The sequence below is a fragment of the Phyllostomus hastatus genome, unplaced genomic scaffold (genome assembly GCF_019186645.2).
Source record: "Phyllostomus hastatus isolate PE091 unplaced genomic scaffold, TTU_PhHast_1.1 phas_contig_137, whole genome shotgun sequence".
Lineage (NCBI taxonomy): Eukaryota > Metazoa > Chordata > Mammalia > Chiroptera > Phyllostomidae > Phyllostomus > Phyllostomus hastatus.
The window spans coordinates 20,815-37,686 of NW_025333583.1; the positions used below are offsets into that span (position 1 = coordinate 20,815).

The window sequence follows — 16,872 nt, forward strand, 5'->3', positions numbered from 1 at the left end:
TACTATTTCTTTACATTTTTATCATTGCCTACCAGGGGCAACAGGGTCTTGGGTAAAGCAAAGAAGGTGCCCAGGACACAAGCGGTCCTCAGGGTGAGCTCCTCCTTACTTGTGTCCCAGGGTCTTCCCCCGTCACCTTAGACCTGGCCCTGCTGGCGCCACCCGATTTTTTAGTTTATCCTTTCTCAGCTATGTTTCCTACTTTCTCCTATTTTCTTTCTGTCTCTTCATTATTTTTTGACCCATAAAGCCCTCGTCTATGTCAACTTTGTCTTTCTTTGTAATTTCTTCCTGCCTAGCATTCCAGTCATCACTGCAGGCTCCCTGTGCCCTTACTCACAATGTAGGGTCCCTCCACCTGCCAGTTCCCCTCCACACTCATTATACTCAGCCACTCAGTATTACCTACTGGCTCAAACACTTGGGCATATTTTTCAATCCCTTGTTGGGTTGCTAAATGCATTGTTGTCACTGATTGTACCTGTACCCAGCACATTTATGTCTTCTGTTCCAGAGAGGCACTCTGAGAGTCCATTATCAGGTGGAGCTGTACTAAGACCATGTATGATTCATAGATATTTTCTTTGCTTTCTTTATCACTCAGGGTCCAACCAGAAAATAGAAACTTCTCTAAGCTTTTAGAGCAGAAGGAATTTAATCCAGATGATCAGTCATACAGCCAATGGAAGAGCTGAGAATTCCAACCCAAGAATAGTGAATAGGAAGCTATGGGAGGGAATCAAAGGTGAGATCATGTGCCAAGGCTGCCTGGGAGCTAGAAAGGGGATCATGTTTGCCTGCCTGCTGGAAGGCAGAGTCATCAGAGTTGCTGCTGCTGTCAGAACTGTTGCCCAAGACAGTGAATGGGAAAAACCAAGCTTCCCCCTTGCTCCCACTCTCCAATCTGTTGCTAGTGTGACCTAAGTTAGAAACCCAGCAGGAAGCAGAAGCAAGTGAACTGTCTGCAAAGTCTGCATGGGTCTGTGGCCAGAGACAAAGGGACAGGTTGAAGGAAGAAACATTAAGGTCCTGGATAAACTACTCAGGGACCAGTACACCCTCTTCCCCACACTGAACCTCCCTCACTCATTATTGATTCCACTGACCCATCCCCCTCGGTAGCCTCCAACCTCAATACTGTATGGATGAAAAATATTTTATCAGTGCAGCTGTGATTATTTCATCTACTGCTCTTTTCCTAAACAAATTACTTCATGTAAAGATGATTTAAAATTTATTTCCCACAATTTAAACATAGAACATGGGCCCTGGTACTTGTTTTATGTTACATCCATGTTCCTTGGAGCCTCCTCTTGGGGTGGGGGTGGCATCAGACACAGTGGTATCCTCGCCTGTGCATGTCACAGTCAACCATCCTGCTAGGTCAGACTCTTGGATGTATTTACTGGTGGTTTGTTGCACATTATTTGGGTCATAATGTCATGGTTCCACCCAACACCCCACCTGCACATTAATTTGCTTCTCTGCTCATTACTAGTCACAATTCCTTCCTCTCAACCCTTCCTGTTCCCACCAGTTGCAGTGGTAGATGAACTGCTAAGAATATACTTTGATGAATGTTGGATGCATGTTAAGTGTTAACCCTTTTACTAAATGTAATTTTCTAGAAGTATGGTGGCTTTTAAAAATCACTCTGTTTTTATTTTATAAAAAAATGGTATTTTATACGATCTTTTATTAAATAACACATTTAATAAATTATATGTTTTAGAATTTTACCTTCCTACAGAATTATACCTCCCATGGTGCAGGAACTTCCCTGAGTCTCCTCCGTGTCACTTATTTGCAAAGAAGAGTCAGGGAATAAAGACATAAATTTGTTATACACTAGTGTGATATAAGGATGGGGAACCTGTGGTCCTCAATTTATTTTCTTGGGCCTCAGGTTGGTACTGTTTTGATCACTACTCCATAGCCTGAGGGATCATTAAATCCACAATGGACATATTTGAGAAAAGAAAACCCCACAGTTTCCTGTGGTAGATAACAGTTTAAACTCTGGCCTAATACTAATAATAATGATCATAAACATAGTAATATTAAAAAATCTTTAGAACACTGATGGAGACTCATGCAAGTCTGTGAATTCTTTATATGATACAACTTGTCACCCTGTGAGGGAGATACTATTATCACCTCCATTTGATAGATGGTGAAACTGACGGACAAAGAGGAGGTGTCACTTCCCAAGGTCTCAGGGCAGAATTGGAAGCCAGCTCCTCCTGCTCTGACAGTGCCCCATGGCAGAGTTTAATCCCTAGTCTCAGTGCCTGAACTCCCACAAGTAGCCCAAGTCTCCAAGCAGATTCTTTGTCTTCTGAAAAACACAGATGGCATACCATCATTTTAACTGTTTGAGTAGATTAAATAAAATATTGCCTGTGTTACTATACGTGATATGGTGACTGACCAGGAAATTAACTTTTCAGGATTCATGTCTTTCATTTATCATATTTTAAATATTTTAACAACTTTATTATCATATTTTAAATATTTTAACAACTTTAGTAAGTGTGTTATAGACTAAGGAAATGTTAAGAGTTGTAAACAGTGGTTATTGGTTGTTAAAGTTTCAAGTGTTTGTTCAGAGGCCCCTCTGGTATTTCTGACCAGCGTCTGGCCCGCTGTGCTGGGGATGATGGGAGAGGGTTTGCACGGGAGGCACATGGGGCTGTGTAAAGGATTCAACAGGTGAGGGACTCTCCCCCAGGGAACACAGTCATCACTGCTAAGCTGTCTCCTGCAGGACAGGCCACCACAGGATGGAAGATCATCAGCTCAGGCCACAGCCTATTTCAAGCAAGACAGATGCAGAGGCCATGAAGCCAGACACATGGGCAATAGGTCCCAGAGCTGTCAACAGTTGGCAGAAAGCACATGTGAGAAAGAGAGGACCAACCCTCCCAGGCAACTCAGTGTATGAAGACTCTGTTATCTAAATCTTTGGAGACATAGCACATGACAAGATGGACAACTCTGGGCACTCCATACTAAAAAGTAGCAGCCCTCCCACCACAGCCTATTGCAGAAAGGGACAGGAGCAGCAAAGCATCACAGAATAGCCAGAAGGAACAGACCTGCGTAATTGGACTTGTCCAGGGAGAGCCAGGACAGGAATGGATATGGGTTTTCACCAGTTCCTGAAGGAAGAGATTACAACCTTATTTTAGAAATTGAACTGTGATCTGTGCAATTCTCCTCCAGTCCCATGTTAATCTTTACAGTGTAGTACTTGACAACCCCTTCCCCCAGGAATCAATGCAGACCTGCACCCCTGGCCTCAGTCAGGCCATCCCACTGTGTCATCCATGAGGCACTCAGTAACTAGTGATTGTTTGTCTTGTCAACCACAGCCACAGGGAACCTGTTTTAGTCTCCAGAGCTACCCCAGACTGGTGGTCTTACTGGACCCCCCAGCCTGCTTCACACAGACCCTCCTTCTGCAGGTCTGTTCACTCTGCTTTGTGGGCTTTTTCACCAGGATTCAGCAAGTGATTTCCCTTCACTCCTGTACCTCTTGGTATTCTTCCTTTTGTATCTTCCTTTCTGCGAATATTTCCCTCTATTTGTCTCAAGGGCCTGTCCTTTCCTTGAGTTTATCTGGGAGTTTACAGAGTTTAGAGGATGGACTGTGGGTTCAGAAGGCCTGGGTTCATCCTGCTCATTTGACCCCAAGCTAACTGTGTACTTGGTCTCTCTGGATTTCAGTCTCTTTTTCTGCAAATGGGCACATGGTGATACTTCCACCCAAGGGCAGCAGTGAGCACTAAGCACACTTCTCCTTTCTTCTGGGCCGAACAAAATCATTTTTTATCTACTTATAATTACCTTGTTCAATGCTCAGTTGAGTATTATGGTTCTGTGCACTCTTATCTCCAACACTTGCTTTTTGAAAAATTTTCCTTTGGATCACTGAAGAGAGAGAGAAAAGAAGTTAGAAATCTCCATCAGAGTGCAGAGATATCAAGTGGGCATGTTTAGGAATTTTCAGCCTCTGGTCACTCAGAACTCAGTGAGTCCCAGTCCTCATTGTCAAGTTCCACACCATCCCTGGTACAGAAAAGAGAATCCCCAATAAGGGCATCCTTATGTTACCCACACAGAAAGGAGTCACTCGAATGTCAGGATAAAGGAGTCATGCAAAACACTGGGAGCTTGCTAGGTATGTAAAAAAAAATTACAGATGGCTGGAAAAGGATGTGTCAAATAAAAACTGGAAGTGAAGTGTGTTTTCTGACCTCTTCAAACTGTACAGAAAAAACGAGAATATTCTTGCCAGAAGGAAAAAGATCCTATTTAAGTTACTGCATATATAAATGTGAAAGCACAGAAACTTAAAATAAATAGGTGGTCAAGTGAAGGGTGGAGTTTACTGGGTCAGGAGGATGAGCACTTCCCAAAGAGACAGCAGAGGACACAGGAAGAACTAGAAAGGCCTCCAGGGGACGCAGATCCCAGCAGACTTTCTGAAGCTGCCAGGAGGGAGTGAATATTGTCGCCCTGGAGGACGTCTCAAGAGACCTGGACCAGGGCCTGGGAGGCTGCCAAAAAGGTGAGACCAGTGCACCAGCCAAGTGCTTTTCCCAGAGCATCTGCACTACTCAGAGCATATAATTCTTTTTCCGGTGAATTCTCCATTGTTATTTGGAGATCTTGGTGGATACTAAACTGTGTTGAAATAAAATTTTTTGGCAGGTCAAAACAAAAATTATAGGACGAAGAAATTATAATGAGTGACAATCATGCTAAAATTACTGCCCAAACATTTTGAACAGCAAATTCAGACTACAGTTACAAATTATACATTGTGAGTCTCAGGAAAAAGTGGTGAATCAAACACTTTTGTGCGGTATTAAACACAGTTTCTTGCAGAGAAATTAATTTTGAGATTATTTGATTAATGTTTGTCTCACCCCTGGTGGAGAAAGAGCTAAATCAGCCATCATCTTTGTTTCAGGGCCAATTTGACGTGGGTTAATTTTCTTTCTCATTACTCTGGGCACCTGATGAAGGTGGTCTCTCTTTTTGGTATTACGAGGTCAACACTGGGTTTAGGGTGAAAAACGACCCATAACTGGACTCAGAAGGACTCCATGTCAACTATGAGCTTCTCATGTGGTGACTCTTGTAACTCAGATGTTTCTCATGAGGTCCCTGAAAGCAATGACTACAGAGTTGTTACATGAGACATTGACTCCCCTGGTCTTGGTGCTGCTAAGCCAGGTGGATCCTGCACCCACTGTTGAGCTGTCAGCTGAGGCAGATAGTAGGGTACTTGATGGACTATTTGGACATGTAAAAAAAGAGCAGTAACTGATGGTGCCTTACTCAGATGCAGTGGTTCTTGTCATTTGTTCTTGGAAGTAAATCTGACATGACTGTGACTCCAATTGTTGTGTGAGTTTAAATGCTTAGTTAAGCAGACCTCCAGGTGCATTTTATACTGTAGTCACTATACCAAAAGCTTCGAGAAGGCTCATGATGTCTGTATTCTTACTTGCTATGTCACCTCGGACCAGTATCATGTGTGACACGTGCTCAAAATATATTTGTCAAAAAAATTTGCCACAGACATTGAAAGGTAGGCTATAAACCTCATTACCATCTCTGAAGCCTTCACAAATGCCATTTAAATCAGGGTAGTTCTTCATGATGACCTTGCTGAACAAGATTTCCAGAAGCGGCAGGTGACATTTCTCCTCCATGTTATCGAAGACTGCATACATCACTTTTGGTACAGCTGACAGGTTTTGACAAGATTCTTTAGACTCCTTAAAATGTAGTGAACAGGGAAATATGAATACAGAATTTTAAGTTACAGAAGTGCCCTAGAAAGTGATTTCATTTTAATGTATTACAATTCTCCTACATAGGTATCTTCTCATGTACAGTTTCAAAATTTCCCCATATTTATAAAGCTACAAATAAGTAAATCTTTTTTCCTTAAATAATACTCATTTGGTCATTTGATGTCATCATTCCCATTTATATTAGATGGATGGAGGAGCAATATGGAGAATGAAAATTGGTTCAAAGTTAAATGATATGTAGCCCTTTCAGAACCTGGCAAAATGTTTTAAGAGTTGACTGAACAGGTGATATGCTGATGTTCTATTGAATGAAAAACACTTGCCCCTTCCATAGGACCAACTTGGCCTGACAAAGCTCAAGGAAGCCAGGTGGTCATTTTTCCCTTCCTGTGAGCTTTGCTGTAAAATAGCCTATTCACAGGGAAAGAGAAGATTCACATCTTTGTATCTCCCCCTATGTCTTTTGCTAGAATTATCTAATTTTCAAGATTCCAGAAATAACAAAGGAAAAGAAAACTGAAAGCTGTTGGAGAGAGAATAGCATGTAACTACTTAGAAATTTGTCCAACAATGTATTCATTTTCTGTGGGTTTTAGTGTTCTCAGACCTAAGCATTTAAATTGATGTTCATTGGAATAAAATGCTGTGTAAATTATTTTATTAAATCAGTTGCTTAAGTTATTCATCCATTCATTAAAAATACATTTAATGCCTAGTTTACGCTGTATTGTACATCTAACACCTGCAAGCATTATACTGTACACCTATGGGGCCCATAACCTTCAGATCCAGCCGATCTCCAGTGTAACTCACCTCGACTCTAGGGGGCACCAAAAAGTCCCGTTCCTTCAGTCAGGAGCATGACTGCCTCCAAGGATGCCAGCTTCTCTTTTTCACCTTAGGAACACTTAGAGCAGTACTTGAGCAAGCCCCCACTTACAGGAGACCCCTCACTTGTCTCTGTGTGCCCTGACGTTTGATTCCAAACTACCAAAACAACTAATGTGGGGCTGGTTTACCAGATTGTGACATAATAAACTTCACTTACTTTATACATTTCATTGGTGATGAATCCACGGTCACGAAGGATCTCAAGGAAAGGAAAAGGTCTATTTATTGCATCTGAAATCTCAACCTTATATTCTTTGAAGCGTTTGACTGCAATCTCACACGCAAGTTTGTAGTTTCCTGCAGACATCCTAGGGAGAAAGGACACCATGATAAAATGGTCATCAAGCCTTTGAAGTGCTGGTGGAGGGTGTAACGTTTTATATATGAAGGACAGAATGTGAAGAATCACATGAATTAAATAGGAAGTTCTGAATGGAGACCAGAATAAGTGGAAGTGGTACAATCAACAAAGATATAATTGAAGAAGCATGGAGGATCCCAAAGACATGCATATTATCAAAAATGTCCAGACTGTCCCAATTGAAGGTATTGTACATATGTCTTCTCCTAAACTTATTTGGAATATTTTTTATTAAAACCTTCTATTGGACATAATATTGGCAGTTCTAGCCACAACAATGAGACGAGACAAAGAAGTAAATGTCATTATAATTTCGAAATGAAGAAGTAAAACTCTAGTTCTTGGCAGATGACATGATATTATAATAGAAAACCCTAAAACCTCTACCCAAAACTATTAGAACTAGTAAATGATATTAATAAAGTTGAGGAATACAGAATCAATATACAAAAATCTGTTTGTTTCTATATATTAAGAAGAAATGAGAAAATAATCCCATTTACCATTGCATCAAAACATCTAAAATACCTAGGGATAAATTTAACCAAAGAGGTAAAATACTTTTACTCTGAACACAATAAGATAAGACATTGAGAAAAGAAATTAAAGAAGATACAAATAAATCGAAAAATATACTGTGCCATATTCATGATTTGGAAGGATTAATTTTGTTAAAATGTCCTTACTACCTCAAGTAATATACGTGTTCAGTACAATCCCTGTTGAAATACATTTTTCTAGGAATTGGAATTAATCCTAATTTTTTATGGAACCAGAAGAGACCCCAAATAGCCCAAAAAAATCTCAAGAAGAAACAAAGTGGGAAGTATCATACTCCCTGACATAAAACTACACTATACAACTGTAATAATCAAAACAGTATAGTATTGGCAAAAACAAACAGATATATAGATCAATGGACTAGAATAGATAGCCCAGAAATAAATCCTGACATGTACGGCTAAATAATTTAAGAGAAAGGTATACAATGGGGTAAAGACATTCTCTTCAAGAAGTGGTGTTGACAAAACTCAACAGTTACATGTATAAAAACTGAAATTTGACCACTTTCTTATACCACAGACAAAAATAAACTCAGAATAAATTAAAGACTTAACTGTTACACTTGAAACCTAAAACTTTTGGAAGAAAACATATGCAGTAAGCCCTTTGACATCACTCTTAGAAACATCTTTTTGGATGTATCTTTTTGAGGAAAAGAAAAAAAATAAAAAATAAATAAATGAAATTACATCAAACTAAAAATGTTTTACACAACAGAGGATACCATTACCAAAATGAAAAGACATGCTACTGATATTTGAAAATATTCACATATTTAATAAAGGATTCACATTTAAAGTATAAAAACAAGTCATACAAATCAACACGAAAGAAACAAAAATTCAATAGGAAAATGGACAGAGGACCTGAACAGACACTTCTCCAAAGAGGACGTGCCAATGGCCAACAGATACATGAAAAGAGGCTCAACATCACTAGCTACCAGGGAGATGTAAATTCAAAGCACAATGAGATATTACCTCACACTTCTTAGAATAGCTATCATCAATAAATCAACAGATGACAAGTGCCTGCAGGATGCACAGAAAAGGGAACTCTTGTACTTTGTGGAAATGTAAATAGGTGCAGTGATTATGAAAAAAGGTATGGAGATTCCTCCTCATACAAGTGAAAATAGAGGTGCCATATGATCTGGCAATTCCACTTCTGGACATTTATCTGAAGAAAACACTAATTCAAAAAGGTATATGTACTCTTATGTTCATTGCAGCATTACTAGTAACAGCTGAGATATAGAAGCAATCTAGACATCTATCAATAGAGAAATGGATAAAGATGTTTTATAAACACACACACACATATATTAGAATATTATCCACCAATAAAAAGTATGAAATTTTGCCATTTGTGAAAACATGGATGGACCTGGAAGATATTATACTAAGTGAATTAAGTCAGATAGGAAAAACAAATACCATATGATATCATTTATGTGGAGTAAAGAACCTCAAAAAACAAATGAATAAACAAAGCAAAACAAAGCAGAAACAGACCCATACATCCAGAGAATAAGCTAATGTTTGTCAAAGGAGAGGAGGTGGGGAGATGGGAATTTAAACAAGAAAAAAATTACATTTGTATGAAAGTGAGATGGAATAGAGAACTGTTACAAACATGATAGATATTAACTCGATTTATTAGTAATTATTTCAATGTGATTGGTCTTAATATTCCAATTAAAAAACAGATTATATATGAAAGAAGTGAACATACAAGCACAACCCATAGACACAGACAACAGTGGGGTGATGGCCAGAGGGAAGGGGAGGCAGGGGTTGGTGGAGGTAGGCCAAGGGGGACACATAGGGACATCTGTAATAGTGTCAGCAATAAAAAAATAAGAAAAACCCTCAGAGATTATCAAAGTGACTGCAAAAATCAAAAAACCTCTATGTTGTAACAAAATTAAAACCTATTTGTCTTAACAAAATAAACCTTTAAATATAAAACTCATGTTAAGAATGGAGAAAGAGAGATCATGCTAATACTAACCAAGAGAGAGATGGAGTAGCTATGTTATTTCCAGACAAAGATGATTCAGAACGAGAGAAGGTATGAAGGAGCAAGAGGGCATTACACATGAAACAGGGGTCTGTTTTCCAAGAAGATTTAACAACCCTTAACATGCATTTACCTAAACACACCATCAGATTATAGAAGGTAACAATGGAAAGAACCACAAGTAGAAATAAATGTCTACTATTAGAGTTTGATGCCTTCAAACCCTCTTTTAGTAATTTATAGATCTAGCAAGCAAAGATTTAATAAAAATACATTTGATCTGAGCAACACTGTTAATGAAATTAGTCTGTCTGGCATTTATAGAATAGTCTGACTCATAACACTGTGTACACACAGACCACATGATTACAGGGAAACTCACCTACACCAAGACGGACCACATTTGGGGTCATAAAGCACACTTTAACAAGTACAGAAGAATAGAAATCATAGAATATGCACTCAGACAAGAAAGAAATTAAATCAGAAATTAATTACACAGAAATAGATAGAAACTCCTCAAATATTTGGAGATCAAAAATATACTTCTAAATAACATATGGGCAAAAATAAGTCTCAAGAGAAATTTTTAAATTGTTTAAATTAAATGCAATTGGACATATAATTTATCAAAAATTGGTGATGCAGAAATAGCAGTAATTAGTGGGAAATAGATTCTGTTAAATAAATATGTTAAAAAAGAATATAAACCTAAAATGGAAGAAATAGGATAAAATAAAAATTTAATAAGATAGGAATCAGTGAAAGTGGAAATAGAAAAAAATAGAGAAAACCACAAAACCTAAAGCAGGTTCTCAGAAAAGATTAATAAAATCGATAAACTTTAACACAGGCTAATAAGAAAAACAGATAAAAGACACAAAATACCAATATTAGAAGTCTAAGCAGGATCATCACCAACTGATCCCAAGGACAATGAAAGCACTTTCAAAACCTACTGTGACAAATCTCTGAGTACCATTTTGGTAATTTCAATAAAATGGGCCAAGTCCCTGAAAGATACAAACTACCAAAACTCACACAAGGACAAATAGATCATTTGACTAGTCTTATATCTGTTTTTTTTTAAGTAAAGGAGTAATTAACATTGAAAAAAAGTATCAGGCTCAGATAATTTCACTGGTGAATTCTGCTAAACATTGAACTAAGAAATGATATAGTTCTTCAACCCTTGCCCAGAAAATAGAAGCAGAGGGAAAAGATTTAACTCATCCCATGAGTCCAGCATACTGCAACACCAAAAGCAGAGAAAGACGAACTACAGACCCATAACTCACATGAATAGCAATACAAAAATCTTCACCAAAACATTAGCAAATTGCATATAACAATGTATAAAAAACTATCCCCATGACCAACTGGAATTTACCCCAGATATGCAAGGCTGGTTCAATGTTCCAAATCACTCAGTGTAACCCACCATATCAAGAGGCTGAAGAAGAAAATGGAGTGATCATGTCAACTGATGCAGAAAGTTCATTTGACAAAATTTACTTCCATTCATGTAAAATCCCCTAGCAAACTGGACACAAAAAGGAACTTCCTCAACTGGAGAAGGGACATCCACAAGAAGCCTGTAGCTGACATGAGACTTACTGCTGAGAACCTGCACCCTTTCCCCCTAAGATCAGGAAAAGGAAAGATGTTCCCCTTTTACAAGTCCTGGTCAATATTGTACTGGAATGCATACTGGAAAATGAAAAGGGAAATTAAAACTATAGAGTGTTGGAAGAAATAAAACTGTCTTTGCAGATGACATAACTGCCTGTGCAGAAAAATCCTAAAGAATTCTCCAAAACATCATCTATAACTAAGAAATAAGTATAGCAAGGACACTGGGTACAAAATAATGTAAAAATGATAATGGCTTTTATACATGCCAGCATTGAAATATTAAAATTCAAGATTAAATAAAACAATACCATTAACAATAGTTCCAATAATGCAAAACCTAAGTTGGTATTCAACTAAATGTGTAAAGAATCTGTATTCAAAACATTATTCTAGAAAGAGAAGATTTTTATTTTGCAAAATAATAAGTATTTCAGTGTAAGGTTGTAAAGTATATTAACCACTTAAAGTGCAGAGCTGAGTGGTAAAGGGAAATTGGAGTTAAATGACTTGTTTTTATATTTCACAATCATTTTTCATTGAATATTTTCATTACCTCCTATCCCCCTTTCAACCTGCTGCCCCCGTTCCCCACACTGTTGTCCATGAGTCCTTTTTCCTTTTTGCTTGATATGACTTTTTTAAATTTCAAAGACTTGAACAATATGGTTTCAAATTCAAAACTACAAAAATATAGATTAAAAATAAATTAAACAATTGAAAAGAACCCTGGTTGATGAAAATTAAGCTTTTTAATGTCACTTAAGACAGGAAGAAGTAAAATAAAAAGAAAACATAGCTTGCATTTTTAGACAAAAAAGGAACAAGGAAAACAATAAGGAGTTTAAAAGTTAAAACAGAAAAAGTACAAAAATTATATTATGCAAAATCCTTGACGTAGATGAAACAATGGTGATATCGCACAGCACAGGATCAAAAATCAAGTCCAGCAAGAGACCCAAGGAAGACAAAGTGCCATAAAGGTTGTTAAAATCACAGATAGAAAGTTATGGTATGCAAACATGAACAACAACAGCACCAACAAAACGATGCTCATGCTGATGGGATAGAAAAATTGAAAACACAAGTAAAGGAACAAATGTTTTATAAACATTAAAGAAACTTTTACTTCTAGATTTTGACTTTTTGCACAGGCAAAATGTATCATACAGGCTCTGGAGATATTTGTTAGAAAGACACATTACTTAACCATGCATGCTGAAAAGAGGGAACTACAATTTATTTTCAATATTTTGAAAGGAATGTCAACACATCATGATCTTCATTACAAAAGAAGTTTCAGAAAGTTTTAATTGGTAAAAGCTAAACATGCTGCATGTGAAAATAATGACAATACCCAAAAATTGTATGACAGAAAACAAAAAGCCCTCTACTGGGTAAATGGGGAAACAGATCTTGCTGTTAGAGGTTGTTTTGCAAGAAAAAAAAAAATACAGGAAGACAGTGGAATGAGATGGAGTAAAGACTGTTACATATCAGGGAACTTTTTATGAAATGTATTGCAAGAATAAACAAAAGCAGTGAAAGTATACAGTTATATATTCATGAATTATTTTTTAAAATTTGGAGACTCCATACTTGTATTTTTAGAAAAACTATATGAAACAGTTGAAAGCTGACACAGTACAAACTCTCAAAAAAACAGCAAATACTACAGTAAACATTGAAGTGATGAGGCCATTCAATGATGCCTACCATTACCACAATTTGCTCACATATATGTTTTAGCTAATGCAATAGGATAAGAAAAAAATTCATTGGCATAAATACTAAAAAAAGATACGATATTATATGATGTATGATTACATATAGAGAAATGATAGAGACCTAAATAAATTCCCTAAGAACTAGAAAAAGAATTTGCCAAGAGGCATGACTTTTTTAAAAACATACATAAAATGAACAGATTTTATTTGCAACAACATATGTTGAAAAGGAAGAAAATATTCACTTCAAACACAATAGTCAATACACATTCATATATTTATAAACATCTGAAAGTTATGAACTATATGAAAGAAACTATAATGTCTTATTGAAGAATATTATCAAGCTCTAAATAAACGGGGAGGTGGAAGGTGCTTTCAGTTAGGAAAACATAACAATTTTAAAGTGTCAATCCTTCTGAAGTTCTTGTAAAAGTGTAGTGCACCTGCAATTTGTAATCCTATTGAAAGTGGATAAGGTAATTTAAAAATATATATGACAGAAAAAATACCTGAGTCAAGCAAAGTAATTATAGGAGATTTAATTGATTTAATGTTAATAATTCAGTGAGATAGTAAAAGAATGTAGAAATATATTTCCAGTACACAGGTCTAAGCGGTATTATATCTAATAGACAAACACTCCAGCCTATTGACAAAATATGACATATAATGCCAAACAAAACGCATCCGAAAGTCATTTAGAGAAAAAATTAAAATTTCCAATAAACATACAAATACATACAAACTAAAATATCAATGAGAAACCATTTGCCACCCACTGGATTGGCAAACACAGTTTCACAAGTGACAATGCAGTGTGGGAGAAGATTCAGAGAAGCAGACATTCATTGCTGGTATGAGCAGAAATTGCAAACGCTGGTACTGTGTAAAAGGGACAATGACATCACTTTTTGAAAAACCTTTGTGACTTTGAGTTATAGAAGACAAAGAGGTAGCTATGAAACCAAAAGTTTCATCCATAAAGAAAAAAACTGATAAATTAGTAAAAAATAGTAAATATTTTGTGCTTCGAAAGACACCATTCAAAATATGAAAAACCCTAGTCCCAGAGCAGAGAATGAGAACCTAGGCTTGGTCAAGGGCAAGGAGTTCTGCTGGGAGCAAGGAGGACAGGTGAGCTTGCGAGGGTCAGGCAGGGCTGGAGTGAGGGTCCCAACACACAGTCAGATTCCCCCTTCGGATACACGGTCTAGTTTTTCAGGCCAAAAAGCTAAAGAAGCCATGTCAAATGTCCCTGAAAAGCAGAGAGGAGTTACCCAAAGGCTCACCATTTGGAGCTGGCCATGACCATGATGATGAGGTCCAGAGAACATCAAGCAGAAAGCTGGGAAGTCACTTCCTCCCAGGAAAGCAGAGCTCAGCTCTGGCCACACCTGGGGACTGATTACCTGGCCTTTACACAGACAGAGGGCTACAGCTGGGAGATGAGGAAACTCACAGACTCAGCATTTCAAAAAATTAGTAGTAAAAAACCCCCCACAAGATCTACTAAAAATTAAGTAGTTGTCATAGAAGAAAATTTGAGACAACTATTATGAACAGGAAGTAAAAAGATGATTTATGGGGGACAAATAAGGCTGTGAAAGTTAAAGTTGCATGCAGGGAAGAAGAGTTTTACCCCTAAATTAAAAAATTTACATTTTGTAGATATTAGAGAAGAAACTTTTCCTGAAGTAAAGGAAGAATTGAATCTGTCTTCTCATGAACACAATAACTCTGGTTAAAGACAGTGTGCATGGAATTCACCAATATCTTTCAGCATTGCTTTTATTTATTTGTGATAAACAGGGTGCATCTATCTTATAAAATCAATACTATAAGTTTTTACTCTAAATTTGAAAGCTTTAACAAGATAGAAGTTGCCATAAAAAAGTTAAAAGACAAGGAAGCATATTGACAAGTTCAGAGTATGTAGCAAACTCTCCCTTGTCATCAAAGGAAGAACAATCACCTCAACTTACCACATTGGCCAAAAATAAACCAACAATTCATAGAAGAGGCAATTTAAGGCCAATAGACCTGAAAACCTGTTCAATCTCCCATGCAATCAGAGAATGCACATTAACAGGCTGCATCCCTTTAGCCAGCTCCTTTGTGAAGTCTGTGTGTGGACAGATGGGTCATCAGCCAGTGGCGGGAGAATACAGTGGTTCAGCCACAAGGAAGGCAATTTGGTAGGATCTATGAACAAGTGAATATTAGTACCCTTTGCCTGAACAATTCTACCTTTTGTTTTCTGACACGAGACAAATACTTGTATACATGCCAAAACATAAAGAAATATGTAAGTGTTATCATCACAGTTTGTTGGCAATAGTGAACAATCAAAAACAACATAAATGGATTAAACGGAACATAATTTAACAATTATGGAAAACAACTCCATGGAGCAGTGTGCACCTTTTAATAAGAATGGGGTAGATCCTTATGTTTATTAATGTAAAAAACCTCTAATAATTTTAATATTGAAATTTAAAAAATGTAAAATCCAGAATGGTGTATACAATATAATCTCAGTAAATAAACAAGACAGAAATTATGCATTTAGGAAAACAAGTCATGATTTCCTAACAAGCCATGTTTTCATTTACACAGAAACACGCTTTACATGTTTTCATGTAAATGTAGAGAAAAGACACAGAAGGCCGTGCCCACAACACCCAGCAGGCCCAAGAATGGAAACTGCAGGGGGTGGGTGGTGAACAGGACTGCTTCCCTCTGTGTCCATCCCTGTCATTTGAAATTTCATGACAAAGAAAGTATAATGTATTTCTTTTGGATTCAAAAACCAAACAATTAGACACATCAAGTAATGTAATTTATGACTCCTTACTAAAGAAAAAGGTGGGGTTTCTAGCCTTTTCCTTGTCAGAGGTAGAACCCACCCAGAGCAGAAAATCACAGTAGAAATGAGAGCAGCAGCCTGCACTGGGCTTTGGCGTCTTGGTCCTTCCTCTTCCTTTGACTTCCTCATCAAGGCCCCTGGAGGAGACCCAGACCCCCAGCCAGAGGTGGGAATGGGCCCGGTGCTGACCCGTCCCCAGGTCAGTTAGGAGACCAAGGCACCCAAAGTCAGATGTTTAATCTGAATTTTATATTTTCTTAAGGGCCCTCTTTGAAACAACCTAGGTGAAGGTGGAGGAGCCAGAGGGAAATGAGAGAGTTCAGAGGCCATGAGACAATAACAAATCCTTTTCTCAAAGTCAGAAAGAACAGCTGAGTGCAGAGGGGCCATCAGTGAAGCAGTAGGTGTACCACCAGCGTCCTGTGGGCTGCGGCCGCTGCGCTCACACCAGCGGCTGTCCCTCTGCTGTTTAAAGATCCAATTTCCTCATGACACATTCCTGCATTCCACCACACTGCACGTGAGTGTACGTGTAAAGCAGGACTAAGGTCAAGGGTTAGTTCAGTGTCTAATGACAGACAGTGAAGCAGGAGCACAGCTAGAGGGGAAGTTAAAAGAAGGAAGGTAGAGACTGACCTGGTCCTGAGGTTGCTGCTCGAACTGGCCATCGTCCTGCCCTGGGCCCTGCCAAGACCTCTGATCCCTCTGGTGTCCCCTGCCTCGTTTCAGCCTCCTTTCAGCCTGGTTTCAGCCTGGTTTCAGCCCACCCAGCCCTGAGCGGGAAGTCTGTAACAGACTCACCCAGAAAGGGTTCCACTCTAATGCACAAAAAAGAAGTGAAAATAACTTTTTGAGTGTTGCCAGCCACATTTCACTCCTCCTGCAGCCTCACAGTGGCTCTCAGCCATCAGGACATGTGGCAGCAGGAATGGAGGACAAAGAGGGACATTCAAGACCTGGAGGGCCAGGGGCAGG

General features: G+C 38.1%; 1 protein-coding gene across 2 annotated transcripts in view; it reads right to left on the reverse strand.

The window, feature by feature from the left end:
- Positions 1 to 16,661, reverse strand: part of LOC123828805 (nuclear autoantigen Sp-100-like) — a 32,693-nt gene extending 16,032 nt beyond the window's left edge. For both annotated transcript variants that reach the window (XM_045854161.1, XM_045854170.1), the window contains exons 1-5: positions 16,534 to 16,661; positions 6,880 to 7,030; positions 5,624 to 5,792; positions 3,850 to 3,933; positions 3,099 to 3,161 (exon numbers count right to left, since the gene is read on the reverse strand). In XM_045854161.1, the coding sequence (XP_045710117.1) occupies positions 3,099 to 3,161; positions 3,850 to 3,933; positions 5,624 to 5,792; positions 6,880 to 7,030; positions 16,534 to 16,565 (499 nt within the window). In that variant the 5' untranslated portion in view covers positions 16,566 to 16,661. The remainder of the gene's footprint in view (positions 1 to 3,098; positions 3,162 to 3,849; positions 3,934 to 5,623; positions 5,793 to 6,879; positions 7,031 to 16,533) is intronic.
- Between the last annotated feature and the right edge of the window lie 211 nt (positions 16,662 to 16,872).